This window comes from Ambystoma mexicanum, chromosome 2p (assembly GCF_040938575.1).
Source record: "Ambystoma mexicanum isolate Mex_15411 chromosome 2p, UKY_AmexF1_1, whole genome shotgun sequence".
Taxonomy (NCBI): Eukaryota; Metazoa; Chordata; class Amphibia; order Caudata; family Ambystomatidae; genus Ambystoma; species Ambystoma mexicanum.
The window spans coordinates 76,883,806-76,910,398 of NC_090923.1; the positions used below are offsets into that span (position 1 = coordinate 76,883,806).

Sequence of the window (26,593 nt, forward strand, 5' to 3'; positions counted from 1 at the left end):
GTAATTGGCTTCTTCATAGCGGTATCGCCTACCTATTCCTAAAAGGGTAGGCTCCCTCCTTGGGGAGAGGTGACGAACTTCTGAATTCGTCACGTGCCCCATAGATTCCCAGCATGGAAGAGCATAGACAATAGGAAAAATTGTCTATGGAAATTGAACAGCTATGTAAAAGAAAAACACAATGAACTGATAAACAGAACTAGGACAACACACTAGAATGCTTGGGCAATACTTAATAAATGCACATATTTCTATTTGTTAAACCATACGCACACTCAACAAATACAGCCTGGGTGACGACAGACTGTAAATCGAGACTGGCAGACACAACTGAAATAAGACGGTCGGAGGATAGTATCTGTCAACAGATTGACATAGGAGACCTAGAGATTAAATGACTTTCTTTCCTGCACTGTCGTACATACAAAGACATCCAGAACAGAGTTCCCCATGTTGTGTGAGAATAAGGAGGTCTTTGAAAATACTGCTTATTTTTTTAAAATCTTTATTTTTATTTTTAACTTGTTGACAAAATTACTAGATTAGCAACGAGTAAAGCAAAACATGCCTATGCATGTCACTAAATGAGAAACCTCCTAAAGTAATATAGATTTTTAGAAAAGAAGAAAGCCATAATGGTCGCCACTCTGGCTGGGCCCGGTGGATAGCTCTGGGGCAACACATTTGTCTTGGAAACAAGACGGTGCAGAGCAACACTGGTGTTTTAATCCCGGTCCTGCACTTAGACTGGTCTCTGCATCATAAAAGATTAGTTTATTAATTACTCTACAGAATGTAATTCTGTGTTGCATTTGTGTTTACTTTGCTTGCCTGTGCATTGTGATTTTCTATTTTCTTAACCAATTGTCAATATGTCTAACTTGTCATGCCAACCTTGTATTGGTGTTTGATACTACAGTCTCTTTCTTTGCAGATTGTGCTTTTGAATCTGAGATCAATCATGGAAACCCACTGGGGACTGGAGGGCGCCTGGCAATTGGTTTTGCAGTGTTGCTTAGAGCACTCTGGAAAGGGACAGATCATGCATTTCAGCCATCCAAGCTCAAGGTACAAATAGTTTTGTCCACATCGACTGCATATACTGTTTGGACTGTCTAATTTCCTCCCATAGTCTGAGCAATGCAAGCAGTGTCTTCCTCTGTTTGTTCTTCCCCGAGGGTTGTGTAGAAGTCATGTTTGTCAAAAAGAGCAGTCCGTTTTTTAGCCTTCTCTTCTATAATGTCAAATAGTTGTTATCACCAAATAAATCCCTACTGTCTCTCAGCTCTATACAATATTTAGATGGCAGCAAAGAAAGTGTTTTAACATTTAAAAAGAAAATAAAAAAGGTTTCTGGGTTGCAGAGCCCTGTAAGCAGCAACACATTTCCACTAGATGCAAGCTGATAGTAGTCTGCCCCCCGCCAATCAAATGCTGTTGGTGTTCTACTTGAAGGCCAATACTTACTGTAGTACACTGTTCTGCATTAGATCACCAAAACAAATGGGAATCATGGATGCATATTGTTTTCTGGAACTTCATCTTAAGAACACGCTCATAACATCTCATAATCTCAATGTAAATTTCAGATTTGGCTTTCAGTAAACCTACGCAGGAAGGAACCAAAATGAGTCCTAATTACATTGGTTTTCAAAAAATGATTTGCAGAGCTTGCTAATCAAAATTGTATTCATTAGTAAAACAATTTAATTAGCCATTTTGTACTCATATTTTTAAGCCATTGAGGTTTATAGTTGATATTTGAAGTATTTGTAAAACGCTAAACCTGGCAGAATAAACAGCATTTGGACGCAGATGGTACACAAGACTTAGACTACGTAGCTTTGTCAGAAATAGTGCTCAAACCTAATTAAACAGAAATATCTTCAATGATTTACAGAAGCATATCTGTCCTGCTTCGTAGTTCCCATAGTTGAGAATTCCAGAGTCTAGGGCCATAGACCGCAAAACGCTGATCTCCTCTGGACATGCATCGGGAAGGTGGAACTAGAAGCAGCAGCTTATCAGAAGATATGAGTGGCTGACCTGGTTGATAACATTGGAGTTTGTCTGCCAAATAAGACAGTGCAAGTATGTGTAAACATCTAAAGACCAGACAGAAAATCTTGAAAGCGATTCTCTTCTTAGACTTTACAGATTATCCCAACTGCAGCATTCTGTTCTTTCTGAAGTCTCATCAATTGTTTCTCCAGGCCTCTTCTGCCAGCACACTGTTACCAGAGTCAAAACGGGAGTTAACCAGAGCTCCCACCACTGTAGCATGATCGGTATAAGGTAGGGCAAGGCACAAAAGCCGTAAAGAATAGAAAGAAATTGAATCTGGTCTCCCATATTGTAATGTTTGTCCTGTTCGTCCTGCTGGCTATCCTTGGAGTTGTGGAATGTTGATGCATGAGCTGATTGGCAGCTGGGGGGAATCTTGGTGAGTGAATGTTGCCAAGTGTTCTGAGAGTGGCAGTTTGGGCCTGAGCTGGGGGTTAGTGATGATGGCCGGTGGGTGTGCCCTTTAAGTTCTGGTCCTGTGTGTCCTATTGTAAATATATCAATAGTAACTGGATCTGCAACTTATGGACATATGCATAAGAAAGTCAACCTGGTATTCTAAAGTGGCTCCACAGCTGGTCCCTGTCCTGGACTCCCCACCACCTTATTACAACATCCCACTTGAGCTTCACTGGTGAGATTTACCTGCCAAATACATCCCAGGTTTTTAACTCCAAGATCTACAACAATACATCATTGTTGTGCATCTCTGAAGACAATTGTAATATGAGCGTCTGTGAAAGGGTAGTAGCATGAATGGATGCAAATAGGTATGATAAAAGGCTCTGAAAACTATTCATCTCTGTGCAGCTGGTTGCAGTGTGTGGTGTACTTGCCCAATCTGCTGTCTAAAATGAAATTGAGAGGTTTCATAAATTAAAAAGTTTACAATGTTACAGGAAAGTTGTAGCTGAAGACTAAGCACGTGGTATGCTGTTAAGTATGCAAGATAAATAAAATTCGCCCTCCGAGCCGCCATCTGTAGTGCTGATACTTTTTTGTTTGAGGGAACCAGGTATTATGCAATTTATGTGTGTCTTAAAAAGAAATTACACGTGTCTGTGATTGAAAATATCTATTTCCTAGACCTGGAGGTGGCCCAGCAGGTGCACAGGTAAGTGGTCCGGACGGCTTGCAGGGCGACGGTGGTCAAGGTGAGGCACACAGTGGAACATTTGCCCGGAGCTCTGCCTCCAAGGACAAGGTGAAGGCTTGGCAGAAGTACAGCGGACCAGTATGAAATCCGGGTTGCTACTTGCAGATTCTGCTTGTGTTCAGCTCCCTCCTCCAGTATACTGTGCATCATTACCATGCATGGGCGGTCTCCAGGTGCTCATTTGGCTCTGCAAGGACGACAGGGCTGGTTAGTTAGGGTAGAGTGATAGGATAGCGCCAGAACCAAGAGGAGCTGGCATCTGTGTGTTGGCTTGCAGATGGTTGATTTTGTGCACTGCCTTTTTGTATTCCAAAGGGTGAGGTTGAATGTCTGGGTTGTGTGCTCTGTTAATGTTATGTTGGGTGTGTGTCTGTGTGTTATGTGTAGCTTGGCTCGTATTTACAGTTGTGCGCACTTGCTTGTTTTATCCAGAGGGTTAAGGTCCAATATTGGGGTTGTTCGTTGTATGCAAGTGTTACTTATGTTGGGTGTATTTTTCCATTGGCTAGTCCAGTGGTCGTGTATAGTATTTCGGTGGTGTATTGGAGGGGAGCAGGAGCGGGGTGGTTGGCACATTGGGTACTCTCAAAGTTCTTCTTGGTACCTACTCTTCACAATTCTATCTAAATGTGATGCATGGCTAATCTTTGCAATATGTCTATTGTAATACGTTTCCTGCCCCGACTATACATCTAAATGCAACACCTTTACTGCCACCAAAGTATATCTAGGTGCAACACATTTCCTTCCATAATTCAGAACAATGGCGAGTTATGGCGCGCGGAACAATGGCTAACACTGGGGGCCGCACAGTTCACAATAGTAGTAGGGTAAGAATGGATGTAGTCGCGTTATACACAAGCATCCCCCAGTGGGCTTCCCTGGAGATGCTTGAGGGTCAACTGCTAAGAGACCATACGGTTAAATCTACCCCAGTCCCAGTGTCCTTCATTTTATGGTGTGCGGAAATGGCCCTAGTAGAAAGCTATTTTCATTTTGATGGAGAGTTTTTTCAAACAGATACAGGGTACGGCGATGGGGGGCGAGACTGGCCCCTAGCGTAGCCAACTTGTACATGGAGGACTTTGAGGTATCTAAAATCATGAATGCCACTAATCCTTTCTCTACCCACATCCAAAGATGGCGACACTACATAGATAATATTTTCATCATCTGGACTGGATCAGAGCAAGAACTAGATCAATTCTATAAATGGATCAATACACAAGACAGATTTCTGCAGTTCACGCACCAACATAGGGTTGTCCATAGATTTCTTAGACATAACAATCTCAGCAGACCCGGAGACCAAAAAAACTGTATGTTAAGCCTGATGTGTATGTTAAGGACAAAAACTCATTACTGCACTATTCGAGTTTCCATCCTGGACATGTACGCTGTAATTTGCCCCTTGGACAATTCTTAACATTGAAAAGGAACAGCACAAGGAAAGCGGACTACCAGCTGGAAGCCAACAAAATGGAAGATAGACTGAAGTGTAGAAGTTATCCACTCAAAGTCTCCAATGATGCATGCAAACGGGCCAACAACAACTGAGGAGCCCTCCTAGAATACAAAGAAAAGAGGGGCATTAAAGAAGAAACGAACAAAATTGGTGTTTGTAAACATAGTCATCTCTTGAATGGGATCAAGAAAATCATTAGTAAAAACTGGAATCTACTGGAGAAAAGTAAACAACCCATTGCAAGACCAATCTCTGCATTCAAGGGTAGCCGGAATGCGAAGGACAGGATAACGCAAAATGATGTGTGCCTGAGACCCGTAAAGCAAAAAACACTACCACAACAATGGGTCCTTCGAGACCTACTGTGCCATGATCTATGTGGCCAGTGTACGTGCTTCTCTTATACCTTTAAAAGTACATTGGTAGATATCGGACTCACTACATAATGGCAACCAAAAGCATTCACCAACTGTAACTCAAATATGGTCATCTGTGCCATCTGGTGCCCCTGCAAAAAGATCTATGTGGGTAAAACGGAAAGAAAAATAAACCTGCATCAGTGAGCATAGTAGCTGCATTAGAAACCGCACACGTACTGTGCCACTGGTGGACCACTGGATTGAGTTCACGCATACCTTGGACGACTTATGTTGGACCGTCCTTTACAAACAAAAAGTAGGCAACAGAGAAAAAAGGACCTTGCTAAGAAAGGAACAGCAGATGATTTGTTTTGACCCACAGCATGCACACAGGCCTCAACAAAAAAATTGATTGGTGGGCATAAGAACTTCGGCTCCAGTCTATAGAAACCATGCAAGGTAACAGATGCCAGAGAAAAGCACCTGAAATGATATGGAGTAAGTAATTTCCCGTTCCTTAAAACCAGTAGTACAATAGGAGTAAATATCACATGGCAGAAACATCCTTTTTTCCAAACGCCTGATCAAAAGCATAAAAAACGGTAATAGAGAGGCAAGTGCAATTATACGTGCGATTTGGTTCACTGCCAACGCACTAGGAGGAGCGGGATCAAGCGGATCGTTCATCCAGCTGACGGCCTCCTGGAAACTGCGCATGCGCCATCCTGACTGGTGACAACTGAGGGCGCACATGAATTCAAACAAGGCAAAGCCCGCCCCGGAAGTAGACGTTGGGATTAAGCGCTGATGGTATCTGCAGAGACGGTCGTACGACGGAATTCTGCACCCACCGGACGTACGGTAAGCCCAACTTGAACCGGGAGTAGCACGATAATTGCTTTAGGTATCAGACCGGGGGGTTCATTTTGGCTGTGGTGCCTGCCATCTAGCTAGGGAGAAGGGAATTCCTTTCATGACCTGTATAGTCTTCTGTCTTTTAGCTGGCGTCTTAGGACAACACCGCCGATAAAGTGGCAGCACCCCACAAACCTGATGTGAACAGAACGCAGCACAACGAGATAAGTCACCCGACGAGTCGCGAGACATTCACGAGACTCCAAGGGGACCAGCCTGAATAGCTAGGAACGGATACCGTGGAGGAGGTTTCTGGATTAGGTATGAATCGTGCTGTCTGGGTAATTAAAGAATACACGCATTTTCCAGGAACGGACCATAGTAAACCCGCCCCCGGTTTTCCTCCTTTACTTCTAACCAGTTATACTCAAAGAAACTAAAGCCCAGTAAAGGGAGCAGACAGCAAGACTGCCATGTTAAGCACCAGGAAGACCCTATTGATCAGAAATCATCTTGCCCGTTTTTAAAATGTGTTTTTAGTGACGGAATCACTCGGGTAAGCTTGAAAGAGCCCTTAGAATAACGCATGAGAAATAGACATGGACGTGTAAATAACCGTATTCTTTATTATCCTACAGTGACATCTGGGTAGACCAGAGGCACGGTAAACCTTCCCCAACACACAGCAGGACCTCACAGCCCTGGAAAGGACTCGATTCGATATTAGGCTGAGACCCCGAGCACAAGACGGTGAGTGTATGTGTATCTTGTGGAATTGCAAAAACGTGTTCTGAACTGAGACACTAACTCACTTAAGATCAACAGCCAGTGGAACTGGAAAGATACCAAGAATAAGATGCAATAGGGAGATAAAGTGAAGCCGAAAGACAGACAAAATTGAAAACGAAACTAGAAACAATAGACCATACAGTCGCTCTTACACAGGAGAGAGGTGGGTGACGTGAACTCAATGCTGTACTAATTCCAACAATGATGTTATTTGACCAATAGCCTAGACTCCTGTTAATTGAAAATAGTTGTCTAAGAGTAAATAATTTAAACATAATAGATAGGACACCAAAACTCTTATTTCGAAGGGATTGTGTCCTCCGACGTATTCCTTATCTTAGATAGAAATCCTTCAGCTTTGCTGGCCTCGGAAAATTTTTTCGCCAGAGGGCGCTGCGCGTCGATGATCGCCGAGTCGATGACCCTCGACGGCCTCCGTGCCGACGTCGACGTCATCCTGCCTATAAAGGCCGCGCGCAGCGTCCGTTGCTCAGTTCCGTTTTTCCGCGCTTCGTTGTGCCTCGGAACACCGTTGCTCAGTTCTCGTCAAGATAACGTATATAATAACTACTATTTACCTCGATATCGATGGCATCCTCCTCCGACCCGACGACCCCTCGGTCCGGTTTCAAAAAGTGCCGAGACTGCGGGAAGAAAATGTCGTTGACGGACCCTCACAGGGTCTGTTTGTGGTGTCTGGGAATCACGCACCAGAGTTCGGAGTGTGAGGAATGCCTTTCCATGACGGCGAAAGCCTTGAAGGAGCGTAGGGGGAAGCTCGAGAGAGGTAGGTCAACTTTAACTTCCTCGAAAGCTTCTTCGGTAGAGTCGAGACGTTCGTCTCCTCACCATAAAAAACACTCTCGATCTAGATCACGAAGTGGCTCCCACCACTCGTCGACATCGAGACACTCGAAGAAGAGACGTAGGAGATCCCCTTCGTCATCTTCGTCGAGTTCTCCTGAGAGAGTTCATTGCCCCACAAAACGCAGCTCGCAAGCTGAGTGGGAGGAATTCAGGAAAAAGATGCTAAGCGTCTTCGAGAAAGCGGCCTCGTCCCCCTCGAAGACAGCTGAGGGTGATACCCCGGGTAAAAAACCCAAAAAATCTAAACGCCGCGAGTCGCAGTACCCGGCGGAAAAGTCAACCCGAAAGCGCCTCGAGCCATCGGGAGATAAAGCATCATCGACGCCATCGTCGAAAACTCCTTCGAAACAGAGGTCGGCGCCATCGACGCCGTTGTCGAAGGATTCATTGGCGCATCAGTCGATCGAGTCGACGCCGACGTCGACGCCGATATCGACGCCGGTGAAGGAAAGAACCACGGCTACTCCACAGCCAACGGTTAGACAAAAGACCTCCGACTCGACGCCGAGAACGTCGACGTCGTTCTCGAGCAGGACTCCGATCCTTTCGAGTTCTTCGAGGCCTAGTACACATTTCTCGACGCTTTTCACGGCGCCTTCGAGTACTTTCACGTCGGTGTCGACGACATCGACGTTTTCAAGGCCTGTGATGATGGCTCCTTCTGCATTGGAAATGGGGTTTATACCGTTCCAAAAACCAATGTATCCCCCTTTAACCTCGATTTTTGAGGAAAGGGAGGATTCAGACCAAGATATTGATTTACAGAGGACCACATCACCAGAGCCAGAGACTTTCGCCTCTGAGGAAGGAAGATTAAAAAATCTTCAGGATGCACTTCAGGAAGCTAGTGGCTTGGACACTTCTCCTGAAGCAGAATTTATCAAACCAGACCCAGGAGAACATGCGGAGACTCCATATAGAGCTCTGATGTCTAGAATCATAGAATTTATGGGTTGGTCTGCACCTTCTCCTGCCTTTCAGCAGGATGACCTCACTGACATACTGGACAAGGGCCCACAGGAGGATCCTGTGGTTCCATTTCACTCTGCTCTACAGAGAAGGATTTTGACAAACTGGGAAACGCCAGAAATTATCCCGGCAGTAAATAAAAAACTGTCAACAAAATACAGGGTGGCTAGTTCTGACCCTGAATATTTGTCAAAACACCCTACTCCTGAGAGCTTGGTTGTACAGGCTGCAACCTCATCAGGCAGCACATCTGCATACCCCACTGCTCCGCAGGATAGGGATGACAAAAAGTATGATGCCATGGCTAAGAAGGTTTTTTCTGCCTGTAGCATGGCGTTAAAGTCTATTAACGCGACCTGTACGCTCGCTAGGTTCAGCCACACCCTTTGGGAGTGCGCTTCATCAGCGGCTGACTGCCTCCAAGAAGGAGAGGAAAGGGACGCATTTTTAAACATCATCAGGGATGGTAAAGATGCGATGTGCGAGACCCTACAAACTGGCCTAGATTCTGCTGACAGTATCAGCAGGGCCATGGCGGCAAGTACCACAATCCGCAGGCATGCGTGGTTGAGGAAGTCTGGTTTTGCCTCTGACGTGCAGACCAGGCTTTTGAATATGCCCTTTGACGGTTCTACCCTCTTTGGAAAGAAGGCGGATGACAGTTTGGAGAAACTGCAAACGTCCAAGGCAGCAGCCAAGTCATTGGGAGCTGCTATCCGTCAGAATACCTTTCGTCCTTCGGGATCATCGTGGAGAGGACGGTCCTTTCGTTACTATTCCTCATATGGAAGGGGCAGGGGACGACCGGCTCAAAGAGGCCAAGGAAGATTTACCCGTGGTGGACGGGGTAGGGGAAAGAAAGCCGCACCCGCAGGAGCAGGAGCCACTTTACCTTCGGCAACTGCATCAGCCGCTTCAAAACCACTCTGAGGTCTCCCCTCACAGAACACCAGTAGGGGGCAGGTTAACTCACCATCTGACGGAATGGCAGGCTATTACGTCAGATGCTTGGGCTCTGGAGACAGTGGCCCAAGGTTACTGCCTGCCCTTCCTACATATCCCTCAGAGTCATCCACCGGGGAACAACCCTTTGAAGCTTCCAGATCCGCTCCTCTTGCAGGAGGTTTTAGACCTGCTAGAGAAAGGTGCCATAGAACTGGTACCTGTAGCGGAAAGGAACAAGGGTTGGTACTCCCCCTACTTCATAATACCGAAGAAGGACGGAGGACTGAGACCCATCTTAGACTTACGGGAATTGAACAAATTCCTCCGAAAGGACAAGTTCAAGATGGTGACTCTCTCTCAGATCCTTCAGGCCCTCCAGCTTCAGGACTGGTTGGTATCTCTAGACCTCCAGGACGCTTATTTCCATGTGCCGATCCATCCCAGGCACAGGAGATACCTGAGGTTCGCAATTGGCAGCTCTCATTATCAATTTCGAGTTCTGCCATTTGGGCTAACCTCCGCCCCGAGGGTCTTTACCAAGCTAATGTCGGTTGTGGCTGCAAGTCTAAGGAGGGAAGGGATTCATGTCTACCCTTACCTAGACGATTGGTTGATCAGAGCTGTATCTTCGGAACAGGCTCAGAGACAACTAGATTATGTTTGCCACTTCCTTCACAAGCTGGGCTTCTCCCTCAATTTAAAGAAGTCACAGATGATACCATCACAGAGACTCCAATTCATTGGAGCAGTCCTGGACACTTCCCTGGGAAAAGCCTTGCCACCAGAGGTGAGGGCTCGAGATATTCTGCAGATGGTCATCAGATTTCAGAATGCCCAATATCTCCCAGCCTACGACTTTCTGAGGTTGCTAGGCCTCATGGCATCCTGCATATTCCTCGTGCCGGAGGCTCGCCTGAGAATGAGATCCCTCCAGTGGGCACTGAGAACTCAGTGGTCACAGTTCTCAGGAAGGATGACAGATCTCCTTCGGATCCCGGTCAAAGTAGCCCGAGACCTTCAGTGGTGGGCCTGTCGGGAGAACATCCTGAAAGGAGAAATGTTTTGGCAACCATGGCCGGAGATAACAGTAGTCACGGATGCCTCACTCACGGGGTGGGGAGCTCACGCCAACGACTTGACCATCAGCGGTCGTTGGTCTCCATCGGAGTCCAGACTACATATCAACCTGTTGGAGCTGAGAGCCATCAGACTAGCGCTGAAGGCTTTTCTGCCGTCTGTACGGGGAAGAAACGTCCTAATAATGACGGACAATACAGTGGCCATGCACTACCTCAACAAAAGAGGAGGCGTAGGCTCACTACCACTGTGCAGAGAGGCGATGCAGCTCTGGTTTTGGGCAATTCAGGAAGGAATCTCTCTATCGGCAATTCACCTAGCCGGAGAGAAGAACTTGACAGCGGACGCTCTGAGCAGGCAGAGCACAGTCTCTCACGAGTGGGAGATAGCTCAGGAAGTCCTTCAAGAGATCTTCGCCCTTTGGGGAACCCCTCAAGTGGATCTGTTCGCCACCAGTATCAACAGGAAGTGCGACAGATTTTGCTCAAGGGAATTTCCCCCGAGAGGAGCTCTAGGAGATGCGTTCGTAGTGGACTGGGAGTTCCCACTTCTGTACGCGTTCCCTCCGGTCCCTGTCATTCCTCAAATGATCAGGAGGTTGAGAAGGTTTCGGAAGACCATGATCCTAATTGCCCCGGATTGGGCCAGGAGAACGTGGTACCCGGACCTTCTAGACATGTCCATCTGCCCTCCAATTCGACTGCCATACAGAGAGGATCTTCTCTCGCAGAAGGAAGGTCAGGTTCTCCATCCAGCCATCAAGACCCTCAACCTTCACGCTTGGTGTCTGAAAGGTTGAGGTACAAGGATTGGGACCTTCCGGATGATGTTATGGAGGTGTTGCTTTCGGCCAGAAGGCCGGCAACTAAAACTCTATACCGCTGCCGTTGGAACAAATTTTGCAGCTGGTGCAGAGAAAAGAATATTGAACCCTTTTCTTGTGGTACACCTATGGTGTTGTCATTCTTACTTTACCTGGCTAATTCAGGCCTACAGGTTGGCACAATTAAGGGCTATCTCGCAGCGCTATCAATCTTTAAGCGCACTGCAGAGGAGCCTTCATACTTCAAAATTCCATTGGTAATACAATACCTAAAAGGATTAACTAATGTTTATCCCCCGAAACCTTTTCAAGTTCCCTTATGGGATTTAAACCTAATTTTAAACTTCCTAAAGGGTGCCCCTTTTGAACCACTACACTCTTGTTCATTGAAGCTTCTCACCCTCAAAACTGTTTTGCTAATAGCATTGACATCTGCTAGAAGGGTTAGCGAGTTGCAAGCCTTATCGTGTAAACCTCCACATACAATCTTTTACAAGGACAAAGTTGTTCTTCAGGTGAAGCCTAACTTCCTCCCGAAGGTAGTCTCGGAGTTTCACATCACTCAGAAGATTATATTACCTTCTTTCTACCCTCCTCCTCATCCGGGGAAGGAGGAAGAGAGACTGCACAGGCTGGACCCTAAGCGAGCCTTGAGCTTCTATATCAGCAGATTGGCTAAGATCAGACAAGCAGACCAACTCTTTGTAGGTTATGCAGGACATAAGTTGGGCCTTCCAATAACAAAACAAACCATCTCCAGATGGATTATTTTAGCCATTCTGGAGTGCTACAAATTGGCAGGAAAGGAGCCTCCTCAAAATCTAAGGGCTCATTCTACCAGGGGTATCGCAACATCCTCAGCCCTTCAAAGAGGGGTGCCAATTCGAGATATATGTGCGGCTGCCACATGGTCGTCCGCACATACATTTACCAAATTCTATAGCCTGGATTCCTCCTCTAGTCAAGAAACTAGATTCGGCAAGGCTGTGTTACACTCTGTCCATTCTGGAAGGGTAACATAACTTTTATTACTCCCGCCTCCAGTCACAATACCACTGCTATGGGAGTCTATCTAAGATAAGGAATACGTCGGAGGACACAATCCCTTCGAAGAACTAGTTACTCTTACCTTGTAACGTTCTTTCGATGGGATGTTCCTCCGACGTATTCCTTATCGACCCTCCCATCCATCCCCGCAGTATGACTTCCTGTGGGTTTGCAGCCTATGCTCCTTCAAGGTGATTAGTCTAATCCAAAAACATTACTGGGGACTACAAAACGGAACTGAGCAACGGACGCTGCGCGCGGCCTTTATAGGCAGGATGACGTCGACGTCGGCACGGAGGCCGTCGAGGGTCATCGACTCGGCGATCATCGACGCGCAGCGCCCTCTGGCGAAAAAATTTTCCGAGGCCAGCAAAGCTGAAGGATTTCTATCTAAGATAAGGAATACGTCGGAGGAACATCCCATCGAAAGAACGTTACAAGGTAAGAGTAACTAGTTCTTCTTTGCTGTTCCCATGTAGGGGGGACACTCTTCTTCTTTGCACTGACTGCAGGGCTACCAGAGCCCTTTGATTCAGGACACGCTTGCGAGTGAGACAAGAGAATTAAGAACTGCAGTTGTGTTTTGCACATGCTAGAATTAGATGCATGCTATACTAACCTCTGTTTTTAGCCCCTGAAGAATTTCCTAGTATTTAACACATGATAAATTCTTGGAAAGAAACTTGTTGGGCACATTATGTTTTTTTATGCATTGAAAGTGTATCTGATATGACAAGAATGGGATGAGTGTTGGAGTGGAATGTGTGTAATGAGGTATGCCAAGTGTGTACATTGGCACAGCACAAAGTCACTTTATAGCAACAAGTAACAGAACTAACATTGTACTTGTATTAAAGGTTGTTGTTTGCATCACAGCGGTTATGGTAATCTTTGTTCTGCTAAACTAATTTGCTGTAGGACTACACCTGGTGGTGGTAAAAAATTATGTATAGTAAATATTAAAATATGTATATTTTTTCTGAAATCGTTTTTGAGAATTACTTTTGTATGCCTAATTGAACAGGACGGAAGTGCATAAGTCTCTTATCCTCAGGAAGGACAGCCAAAACCACAAGCTCTGTGTTTTGATGTATTAAGGGTTTTACCCCTTACAGCTTGAGGGTATGCTTATTGGTTCTCCTCCCCTCTACCTCCTTTGTTGTTAGTGTTTGTAGTGTAAGACTAGAGAGGTTTTCTGGTTCACAATGATGGCTGTGCTCCCGGCCCATACCTCCTTACAATGGCAACTTATAGGGCGCAGCACAGTTTAGCTATGGAGCGGAACACAATGGCTAACTATAGAGAGCAGCACAGTTCTGTCTCAGAGCGCAGAACAGTTCTGTCTCAGAGCGCAGCAGGGAACTATACATAGCCTATACCAACAGTTCAGATGTGGGGGTATGGTTACCTTACTTAATTTACCCTGAATCCAGAGTATAGCTATCAAACATATTTAGGCTGGGTGCCAAAATGGCTACCTTAACCAGTTAGATAATAGATAATAAGAGTGGTGGAGTTTAATGGTGTACAGTAATGGCTGTACGCCCTGCCCACAACACACTTAGTTGCTGTAGGTAGAGTGTGTTAGACGTCCCAGGTAATCACAGGCAAACAGAGTGGGGCTGCCCCAGGGAACTGCCCTCTGCCTTCGGCCCTCCGCCGGCTTCCCACGGCTGGCTGCCCTAGGAGTGTCGTAGAAGAGGTGTTCCGGGTCGCACACAAAGGCCTTGCAGTGCAATCACAGGGTGGTTGGCCATGTGGGAAGGGGAATGGAGGGGAGGAGAAGGGTGGGAGGTTGGAGGGGAATGGAAAGATGGCTGTGAGTGAGCGGGGAAATGAAAGAGCATGGTGAGCATGGGCAAAAGAAAAATTAAAGCGCAATTGCCTGCGCTTTGTCACATGGGGCAAGGTTAGCCTACAGTGATGTGGCAGAGTGCCTTTGGGGGACAGCTTAAGGGCCTAGACTCTGGATGGTATTATGGGTTGCACACAAATGCCTCACTGGCCAATCACAGAACGGTGGGTGGCAGGAGAAGCGGGAGGTTGAAGGTTAGAGGGGAATGGGAGGCCAGCATCGAGGGGAGTTGGGAGATGAGAGAGATGTGAGCGCGGGTGTAAATGCTGGAGGGGGGTGGGTTATCTGTACTTCTGCACTCTAAATGGTTGGGACAAAGGAACAGAGCACCCCAGCCAAGGTTCTCTATATGGTCGACATCCCTGTCCTCTGGGCACTCGAGGTACCGATCGCCGCATGACAGACCCCGTCTGTCGAAAGACAGCACAGACATTGTGCCTAAATCCATTCCCACAACGTCGCACGTCAGCAGACGAGACTTCTGGTCACTTCACAGCCGAAGTTCAGCATGCCTCATCGAAAGCCCTAAACAGTCGGGATTAGCCCACTTAATTGAAAAACACGTCCCGAAGAGCCTAATAAAGGGAAAGGAGTCTAAGAAGCACTCTTCTAAGACCCCTCATAGGGAAAGGTCCCATTCAACACCCAGGGAGAGGGATTCCCTTCCACACAAGGGAAAATATCTTCCACAAGAAGAGGAATCCTTGTCAACCGCTCTAAACAACAAGGTTTAACCCTCACCTCAAGTTCCAGTCACACCTCAAGGTAAGGATTTCCCACAAGGCCCAATGGCCATTCCAAGCTCGGCCCAATGGACGTGCGAGGACATTGATAGTCATGAGAAGGATGACCTTTATGGCAAATTTCTTTCAAAGTAACCCTGATTCTATACATAACTTTCAAATCACCCCTACCACAACAGCTGCCTCTGGTTCTCAAATCCCTGCAGATGCCCCTTCTGCTCAACCCCCTCATAAAAGGTCTCGTCCTGATACCCTGGCTGTCCCACCCCAGCAGGACCCACACTTCATTGATCTGTATGACCAGAAACTGACAATAAAGACACCTATACAGTCATGAGGGCACAGAACTGGTCTATCGCGATGATGATGAAGAGGGAGAGCTGTATAACATGGCCTCTCCTGTCACCTTAGATCCCCGCCAGTGGCAGATTTGCCTATAGACAACAAGCCACTTCAAAGCGACATGCTCATCAAGGCAGCTGAGCATTTTCAGAAAGGAACACAGGAAACTCAACAGGACAAGGACTTTGTTGAGGACATTTTAGGGGATAAAAGAGCAGTCGCGCAGTTCATTCCCATTCTGCAATCTATCCAGCGGAGGATCCAGCCCTCTCGAGGGCGCGGGCAGACGCTGGCAGTTAATCCACGTATTGAGGAGCTCTTCGGCCTTGCTCTCACAGATCCTCTCTATATAGGGTGACCGCTCAAACCCTTGGCCTCTTCAGAGGCACCACCAGATGAAGAAAGTAAAAAAAAAAAATATACTATGGGACGGAAAGTAGCCTCTTCGGCTGCCTTTCAGGCGAGAATCGCTAACAATACCACACTTCTGGCACGTTATAACTGCCATAAATGGGATGAGGTGTCCGCATTATTGTCTTCAGCATCTGAACCCCTTAAGACTCAATTGGCGCGGCAGAAGGCATAGCAATTTCTAGCTGCATTCTGAAGAGTAATGTAGTTGCTGACAATGCAGGCAGAATTATTGCAGAAGAAACAATTAAGAGACATGCGTGGCTACGCCAGTCCTTCTTCAACCAAGAGACTCAAGCTATGCTTCTTAATATGCCTTTTGAGTCCAACGTCCTCTTCGGGAAAGCCGTTGAAGACGCCCTAAAATCTGCTAAAGAGGAATATGACACCTTAAAGTCCTTGGGCCAGCTTCACAGTAAACCTACTGGGCAAAGAGGCGGTAATAATAATTTCCGTTGCTTCCGTGGACAAAATTCACAGAAGGGTTCAAGCTACAATCAAAATCGGGGATTGTCCTGGGGTAACAATCAAGGCCAGGCCTCACAAGGTTACCAGAGGGGACAGCGCAGATCTCGCGACCGGGGATGTCGTCCACTTCTAGAGGTGGAGCCACATCTCCAACAGTGACTACCCGCTTCAGCTGCCCTCCCATGCCTCTCCAGTCGGAGGGCGTATTTCAAACTTCACCCACGCATGGGAGGGAATCGCCTCAGACAAATGGGTGCTATCCACTGTGACGGGCGGTTATTGTGTGGAACTAATCCAGCGACCCCAAAACCATCCCCCACGCCAAAAGACTCACTCAAAGGAAGAACAACGCATCCTTCTTGAGAATCGCAACACTGCCCCAAAAGGACGCCATAGAAGTCATCACGGCGAACCAGGTAAACAAGGGTATTTATTCAACCTACTTCCTTGTGCCAAAAAAAAATCCAACTATTCACCCAGTATTAAACCTACGTCCTGCAAACACCTATGTCAAGCCACAAAAGTTCTGCATGTCTACGCTACAAGAAGTAATGCCCCTGCTAAAGCGGGCTGACTACATGGCAACATTGGATATGAAAGATGCCTATTTTCAAATTTCAATGTTCCCAGCGCACAGAAGATTCTTGCTGTTCAAGATGGCAAACCAGCACTACCAATTCAAGGTGCTACCCTTTGGAATAGCATCCGCACCAAGACTATTCACAAAGGTACTGGCGATGGTGGCAGCGCATCTGCACAGGGAAGCAATCCTAGTGTACCTTTACCTGGACGACTTGCTGATTACAGGGGAGACTGCCCAAATTTACAGGCAAAACATTCAAAGAACTATCAACCTTCTCTTTCAATTGGGCTACTCAATAAAGGAGAAAAACAATCAAGCATAGAGCCAAGCACAACCAACCAGTTCCTAGGAGCTGTAATAGACTCAAAAGATGGGTTAGTCTTCCCATCAGAGGAAAGAGTCCAAAATGTTAAAACAAATACCTCATTAACAGGCCGGCTGCCAGATGAGCGCACGCAAAGCTATGCGTTTGCTGAGCATGATGGCATCTTACATTTACCTGGTACCGCACATATGCGTGCGCATACAAGCCATGCGGGAAACAGTGGTCTCGGGCAAGCGGTCAGTGGGACGATCTAGTGGTTGTTTCACCAACACTGGTACAAAGCCCTTGCTGGTGGACAAGGGAAAATCTGCTGAAGGAGAAACCCTTCCACGATCCAGAAGTGCAAGCGATAGTTAAGACAGACGCGTCACTTGCCGGGGGGGGGGGGCGGGGGCGGCTCATCACCGTCATCACTCAGCCCAAGGTCTGTGGACTCGTGCTACGGCGCAGAACCACATCAATCTGCTGGAACTACTGGCGGTGTTCAAGGCCCTTCAGGCATTCAAGAGACACCTAGCAGACCAGTCGGTGTAAGTCCTCACCGACAGCACTAAAGCAATGTTTTACATCAACAAACAGGGGGCCACACTTTATCCAAATCCGTCCAAAGTAACACAACAAATTTGGAAATGGGCACTCAAGATTCCTATCCTCGCAACATGTTTCAGGGGAACTAGACTCTCCAGCTGACTCACTGAGCAGAGATCCCTACCAAAGGAACACGAGTGGCAACTAGACACAGAGGTCGTAGACCACCTCTTCTCTCAGTGGGGTTGCCCCACATTAGACTTGTTCGCAACAAGCGAAAACAAGCAATGCCCAGAATTCGCATCCAGGTTCCCCAACCAGGCTCCAAGGGGGAACACCCTATGAATGAACTGGTCAGGGAGATTTGCTTACGCTTTCCCCCCGAACTCCCCTCATGAACAAAGTGGTGAACAAGATCCACAAGGAACAACTGACGCTAATCCTAGTTGCTCCTATGTGGGAAAGACAACCATGGTATCCACATCTGCACAAACTGGCGATGCGCGATCCCATCAAACTCCTGTGACAGACCAACTTACTCACTCAACAACCTCACTCGATGAACTTGTCGGCGTAGCTCCTGAAGTCAGAGTTCAGACATCATAATCTACCACAGAGGTGCATGGATATCCTCAAGGAGGCACGAAAGCCAAACACTAGACACTATTTCGACAAGTTGAGGAGATTTGTAATTTGGTGCCAGTCTAAACAAATAAACCTCATAGAATGTAGCCCTTCCCACATTTTAAACTATATTCTCCACTTGCTAGACTCTGGGTTAGTATTCAACTCCATAAAGGTCCACTTTGCAGCCTTGTCTGCTTGCACCACCTCCCACAATAAAGTATCTTGGTGGAAGGTGCCGGTCATCAAAGTATTCATGGAGGGAGTGAAGAGACTCCACCCTTCAATTTCAAACCCACTGCCAGGATGAGATCTGTGTAGTACTTGCTAAGCTAATGGGACCCTCTTTCGAGCCAATGCACAAGTGAAGTCTTAAACACCTGACTTACAAGACTGCCGTTTTAGTGGCTATTACTTATGTAAGAAGAGAGAGTGAATTACAAGCATTGTGAGTGCAGGTTCCTTTCTTGGTCATACACAAAGACAAACTGGTTTTACATACTCATCCTAGGTTCTCTCCTAACTTCTTCTCTAAATTTCATGTGAACCAGTCCATTGAGCTTCCGGCTTTCTTCCAGAACCCAAAGAGCTCAGCTGAGGTAAAACTCCACACACTAGATGTAAGGAGGGAGGTCCTTTACTATATAAACAAGACCAGACCGCTATAAAAAACAGACCAACTGTTTGTCTCTGTAGCCCCAGGCAGAGAAGGAGACCGCATTTCCAAAAATGCCATCTCCAGATGAATAGTCAGATGCATACAACTGTGCTATTCTCTGTTAGACAAAACACTGCTTTTCACGCCAAGAGCTCTCTCTACAAGGAGCACAGGAGCTACTCTGGCATGTATTGCAAATGTCCCCTTAGACAGCATTAGCAAAGCAGCTACATGGAGCTCAGTACACACTTTCCCTCAGCACTACTGCATTTACACCCATCCAAAGACAGATACACCGGTGGGACAAGCGGTTCTAAAACATCTATTTTCCCATGAACCGTCTCACAACCCACCACCTTCTCCTAACACTGCTCGCTAATCTATGCACAGCATGTTATCTAAGCAGATTCCACAAACCTCAGAAGGGATACATTACTCACTGTAATCATATTTCTGATGCTTGTATCTGCTTAGATTCACATGCGCCCACCCTTCCTCCCCTTGGAGAGAAGGTGCCTGAATGCTTATGAGCTTGTCTGATACACATCTGCTTGGATACACCTGTACTCACGCTACACTTCATGCTACCTCATGTCAGAAACTGTCATGAAGCCTACCCCCGGGCATCCGGACCAAGCCCATCAGCCCCGGGAGCAGGCATCCAGATATTAATTAAAACCCCAGCAGCCCCGGCTAGGGGCTGTCTGGGTTCAGTCCTGGCGCCATAGTCGCCAGGCTTATAGACATTACTTAACTCATGCAGACCATGCTGCAACTGAATCCAAGCCAACGTGAGGCTTGGATGGGACTATTTTGTTACAGGGACTATTTTTTACTCTGGTGTGGTTCTGGGGAACTTCTTACCTGGGACTACTTTGGAGGCTATTTAAACCACGCCCGATCAGCAACACACGCTTCGCATTATTCTGCATCCAGCAGCGTAACGCGCACCGTGCCTGCAGTCAGCATCCAGTCTTCAGCCACGCCCGTCTCGAATCCAGAGCTCCTAGCAAAAGAGGAAAGAAGAAGGAAAGGTTAGAACACCAACATTAATTCAATCCTTACCTGATTGCGGATCCATCACGTCTTCGAACTTGAAAAGGACATCATTTCTGCACGTGTCGCATCGCCAGCTGCAGCACTGCGCCATACTCACCTGCCTCCATCATTTTCTTCGCTGAACTCCAGCACCTGGGGGAAAACAAAAGAAACAACAAGGTGAGCCAAGAGAGCCGATTAATACAATCTCTTACCACCATAGGCTTACCTGATTTACCACCGGAGGCATTACCCTTTAATACGCCTCATCTTCATTTGCCGCACCTATAAAGGGAGAAAACAACAAGTTAAACTCATGCAACTTTTACCGGACAGTGTTGGGTAATACAGACTCTTAACTGAACGTCATCAGCTGCCTACAGGCAATATTCTTTTGAACCAGTTGCAATTCAACAAGGGAATGGAATAAGAGTGATCATCGGACATATATGAACTTTATAAACTCCGGAGTCAATATTCCTACGGAACTCCTCCAGCACCTTCAAACCAGTGAAGTAACTGGTATCTACATGCAGGATGGAGAGCTCATCATTTAAAAACATAAGGTGAGGTTACTAAAAGGGGATATCAGAGGTGACAAGAGAGGAGAACGAGAACAGTGGGAGGGGGCCATCACTAAAATCCATGGGTGGCTAAATCCCTTTCTCCACTTGCAGGAGAATACTTCTACGGATCAAGCAGACGAGATTAGCCGGGCCAGTCCAGACAGTCATCTCGGCACTACGCATCACGTTGGTGGGGACCGCAGCTGTCAGGGTCCGATCGACGCCCCTGTGGGAACCAGGTGAGCGTAACAGAAACAAAACAATCTGAGGGACCTCTACGCATGATGGACCATGGGTACAGTGGATGTTACACTAGCGATAGTATTACTGCCACGCCCTGTCGACGTCCCTTTTTGAATTTCGAAAACAACTGCAATACTCCACAGCTTCCACAAGATGTCGGCCTATGCACAGCAAACCGTTTCAAATAGGCATGTGAATTCTTAAGTGAGGTATAACAGCATAGATTAGGGAAGAAAGGCTGGTTAGTTGTGAACAGTGGCAGAATGCTTTCTTCAAACTAGATAATTCTGTATGAGGATCCCACCACGTGGGCAACCTATAATCGAAATGTTAGGGGGGAACTTATCTTATCTTTTACAGCTTAGTCCAAAAATGTTCAATAACACGCTACTTTCTTTTTAAAGGTTCTACCACCCCAAAGTACCTGCGAGGCCTCAGGAGACCAGGATCGAAGATGAATCTGGGACCCGTGGACGAGTCCTGAGGCTAAAAGATGCTCTTCCTCGTCACAGTACCTTTGGTGCCTTGTTAGGCAAGTGACAAGAGTTTCTTAGTTACACTGGACGATTCCCATTGAGAATGGATCCCATCCCTTGGAAGGAGCCACAGGGATGCTGGGTCCAAGAAGAAAAATTGAACTAAAGTCTTTCTGAAGTGCAGTAGTTTTGCTCTAGGCATTGCTCTCCATTGGTCAACGATTTCTCCAACTGTAAGGGGACTGGGAAGATGAAACTTGCTGTGGGCTCCTAAACGTCTTGGCAGATGAGGGTATGACCCCTGGGGACCTTCGATGAGTCGAGAGCAGAGACGAGTGCAGTTGTCAACTTTGGTATCACGTTTCTGGATATCACATTTTATTTCATCTTTTGGTTCTTCGGTGCTGCAGCACAGACCTCTGGATGGCTTCTGGCGACCTGGAGTAGACAAGAGACCCTCACCAAGTCTGGACCCTTGTGACTTCTTTGTTGGATTCTGGTGGCGGGAAACCATTCGGTGATCATGGACCTTCTTCGGGGGGGGGGGGGGAAGAAACAGTGGTCTGTGATGATGGCAAGGATGACCCTTGAAATATTCTTCAGCAGTTTCGAACTTTAGCAGGTCCCAAGCAGCAATATGCGAGGGTACCCCATCTTCTGGGCATGACACTGCAACAGGCTTCCAGCAGTTACAAACGCTCCTCCGGACCATTGGGGACACCAATGAACTTCTTCGACTTGAGATGTCCGCCACTCCTCTTCTGAATTCACGAAGACACTCTGGACATCAGGCACACAATACTGGCTTCCCGGATACTTCTGATGAAGAGCAGCAGGTTGCACGATGGTCCCTCTTAGCTCGGGGAGAGGTCTCCTATACAGGTCCTCTCTTGGATCAGTCCTTGGAGTGGCACATCAGCCTTTGAATTTCGGTGAAAAGTAGCAGCCACGATTTACCTCCTTCAACTGGTCCCCAGGGATCAGCTTTGGTTTCCACTTCAGCTTCGGAACCAATTGGTGAGTGCAGGTACCCTAGTTATAGTTATCGGTTCCACATTCACTCGCTCCGATTCAGGCTTAGTCAGTTAATCACGCAGAAGGGCATTCATGCAGGCAGGTAGCCAATCAGGCATTCACGCCATGCACTCCACCCAGACACCCATTACAAAGAATGTGGATTGGTGTAAGCACCCAGACTTTCTGCACACTACACTGCATTCATACCAGTTTGGCAGGGCTGTCTCAGGCATTGTCACACACAGAAACCAGACACCCACAACACAAAATGTGTGTTGACTCCCAACTCCATTCACACAAGTCCCACCCCAATGGTGTACCCACAACAGTATCTGGGAAGGCTTCAGTCAGTTTGACAGGAGGCAGCCGCTGAGCCATATATGCTATTTCCCCCCCAATAGCCGGTCAGTACAAAAGGGACAGTGGCCATCTTGCCTTTCTTCTGGAATCCTATTTAGAACACTCAGACACTACCAAGTCAGCATGTAGCGGCCACCAGCCCATACCCTGCTCTGTGGGCAACACATAGGTTCCCAAAAGAACATTGAAGGGGTACAAGAGTGTACCCCTACCCACGGGTGCCATAAGGGTTTCCCATCGGTGGTGTTCACCAAAAGGAAAACATGAACTGCCCTGATCGAGCTCCAGGCTGGACATCTGTGGCAGAAAACAAACATACACAGAGGTGGTAGGACAAGGACTAGGAGGCCCTGTCCCTCCAAAAGACATTGCCAACATCAAGGGGAAAACACATTTAAAAAAGAAAGTTTAAATGGAGCACTCTGGTACACGGGGGAAGCTTACCCTACATTGAGGTTTATAGAGTTCCTTTATATAAATGCAGTCGTATCATAAACCAAAATCGTGTTCTGGAATTGAAGTACAGTTTGTATAGTATGTTATGCAAATTTGTCGAGTGCACAAACGCCCGAAGGCACCCTGGCGCTAAGTGTGTACAGAACACCTAATTGGCCAGAACCTAGAACACAGATGCCTTTAGTAGACGACGAAAGGCAAGGTGATCACTGGTCTTGCGCAGCAGCAAGGGATGGGCGTTCCAAGTCTTCGCAGCGGCAACTGGGAAGGCATGACAGCCAGTGCGCATCAATCTGAAGCAGGGTACCACACTAAGAAATGTGGATTGAGAGCTGAGACACAAAGTTGGAATGTAGTGCAGAAATTTGTCCTGAATATATTCAGGTCCCATGCCATTAAAGGCACAGTGCACCATACACAAGGACTTAAACAGAATCTGCTTTTCCACCGAGAGCCAGTGCAGCCGCCTCAGTAAAGGAGTCATGTGGGTGCCTAAAGGGGGCCTTAAAACAGCTCTAGCAGCAGCATTCTGCAGCAGCTGAAGCCGATTAACCAAATAGCGTGGCTGAGCTAAGTACAAAGAGTTGCAGTGGTCTAAACCACTCATAACGAGCATGGCTACCTCCGGTGTCTGGCATTTTTCAGGCACAAAAGGAAGTGCTTTTCTGAGTATTCAAAGTTTAAAATGGCTGCTCTTGCATACTGCTGCAACCTGACCATCCATGGTAAGAGAGGAAGAGATAGCAACCCCCAAATTATTCACAGATAGCACAGGTACCAGAAGGGGTCCAAGTACCAACCACCAACACCTCACTCTTACTGCCACTTGGATGTCATCCATTCCCCAACCCTCTGAAGACAACACCTACACTGAGTGGCCGTCTCAGGTTGGTTTAAGTCCAGACGAACCAAAATGTGTCGTCAGCGTCAGCTTTCTGCATTGTGACAGAATACACCTTTCATTATTTCTCGAAGGTCTGGCCATTTAATCTCTCTTGTATATATTTAAATGTTGAAATCACAAAAACCTAGCCAATTGCATAGTAAAGCAAACATGAATTGTATTGTGTGTTTTGAGGTTCGATAGCAGAATTGTCATTTGATGTTTAATAAGTCCTCATTTTCTGGACCTATTACTACCTAATGGTATGCCAATGTTACGATACAACAGTGCAGAGAGGCAATTACCGCATGCTAAATTTTACATCTAATCTAATGATCAAATGGTTGTTTATATAGCACTTTTGGCCAAGCGCTTTACATGGAACATATTTATCACAATTATCACCAAACCAAAGTCTGTACTCCTTTATCGGCCTTGAAAGGATGCAAGGCTGAGTTGGACTTGCTGGGATTCCAGCCTGCAACCTACAGATCACGCACAGATTGCAGCAATGAGTGCTCAACCGCTGAGCTATCTTATTGGTTAACATCCGTCAGAGGTTGGTTCAGTAGTATCGACTAAGGTATAATAATCACAGTACCTAGATGTATTATGAACCATTTATGAAGCACTACATGAAGTTAAATACCTATCTGGATTATCACAGGGACAGGTTTTGCTGAGTTTCTATTTCAATTACAATTGTAACTTTCATTGGTTTGTTTTTGAACAGCGCTTGCACTTCCTGGAGAGTCAGGTTTTGGATGTTTTAATTGTAGTCTTTTTTAAGAGGCTGGACCACCTGTGATTGATGTGATAACAATCACTCACCCTTGAGCAAATACTCTGCTGGCACTGACCATTCATAGTAATGTACCCCATTTACTGCAAGGTTGAATGGTTGTAATCTAGACTGTGCATAGTCATCATTTTACACACTTATAATTAAAGTGTAAATTAAATTATCAGTGTAAAAATGATCTGCCTCAGCATGATTATGCACACAGCACCAGAACTCTGAAAAATACAATTGTGCAATACTGGTTTTCTTTCACCGCGAAAAAAAAGCATCATTTGTTACAAAATATTAATTCTCAATTGCAATTTAGTTTTCCATCTAATTATACAATCCTAAAATTCTAGGAAATTATGCACAGTGATTTTGAAAGGCTTCAGAGAAATACATTCTGTTTCAGAGGTGGCTTGCAATTACATCCATGTAGATAAAAATCAAAAGAAGCCTCCTACTTTCTATCAAGTAACCTGACCTTTGCACTGCCCTCTGCTCTAAACCTGTGTTTAAATGTACCCAGAGAAATAATAAAGCTGTCATATTTGCAGGTTTTCATGCGTAAAAAGGCCTGGTACCCACCTTATCTGGAGGCCTGGTTGGGATACTGTGTGTCCTTATGACTATTTCTTTTGTAATTGTAGTGTTGCAGACGCAATGTGTTTGGTATGGTTTTGTGGCAGCGGCTATTTTTCTACCATGCTTTTTACTTTTCTTTCATACACTTTTACAATTGACCGCCTTAATGCCATTTAGAGTGCCACGATATTTTCACCTGTCTGTTGGCCATTTTGTACCTTGGCCTTCTTCCTGTTCTCTGGTCAGGAGCCCCCATCTATGCTAAACCCTTTGCTGGGAAAACCCTCTGCTTTCTAGGGCAATGTGGTGGTGTGTGTGAGCAGATGTAGGGGCTCGATCTGTCTGGACCCAGTCCACATCCTATCCAAAGTGTTTGTTTTTGGGCTTATGCTTTAGCAGTGGCATCGCTAGGAAAGGGTCTGGGGGGGCCGCCCCCCCCCGTTAAACCTTGTGCCCCCCCTTTTGTGCCCCCCACTGCTTAAAATGAGCAGTGACCATGTTCTCCCCTTACATTTGTCTGTGCCCCCCCTACTTTTGTTTTTGGCCCCCTCTGTGCCCCTCCTAAATTTGATTCCTGGCGACGCCACTGTGCCTTAGCCAGAGGCTGTCCACATTTGAACAGTCCCTGCCAGTTTGAATGGTACGGTTCCTTAACATTGGTGCACTTGGGGGCCACTTTAGGTCAAATCCTAGTTTAAAAGAGGACTCCTGCTGCTAATTGACAGATCATCATTGGAGCCAAGATCCTGGAAAAGTCCACTGATGACCCAAGGACTGTTGCAGCCAACAAGCATTGCCTGCAATCAAGTCTCGTTGAAGCCCTGCTTGTCTCTTCTGTTCTCTATAAAGCCCTCAAGGTTCTTCAACCCATGGACTGTGGGAAACAACCTGTTAGACATTCTGTGAAACCGAAACGCTCGTAAAGCGTTTATCGGTCAATCACATCCGTCAATTTTTTAATATTTACTAGCCCACGAAAAGAAAACTCCTGTTGGATAAATCTGTTTAAGGGTTGGATGCTTACCCTGGCTTGATGCTGGAAGTCTGTGCAAGGACTGTAATAAGATCAACACATTATACATTCTGATTTTCTTTCCAGGTTTATTATAATTTATTTAAGTTCTTTTTTTAATTCAGTTTTACAACTTAACAAAATTGCATTCTCCAACCCCAAATGCATCCCAATCACCACCCATCCAACTTTGCATGGTACACTATTAGATGTTATCCAT

The 26,593-nt window shown here is 46.4% G+C and overlaps 1 protein-coding gene across 3 annotated transcripts in view; it reads left to right on the plus strand.

The window, feature by feature from the left end:
• USP19 (ubiquitin specific peptidase 19) overlaps positions 1–26,593 on the plus strand; it is a 1,845,650-nt gene that overhangs the window by 602,288 nt on the left and 1,216,769 nt on the right. For all 3 annotated transcript variants that reach the window (XM_069643288.1, XM_069643289.1, XM_069643291.1), the window contains exon 12: positions 935–1,068. In XM_069643288.1, coding sequence (XP_069499389.1) covers positions 935–1,068 — 134 coding nt within the window. The remainder of the gene's footprint in view (positions 1–934; positions 1,069–26,593) is intronic.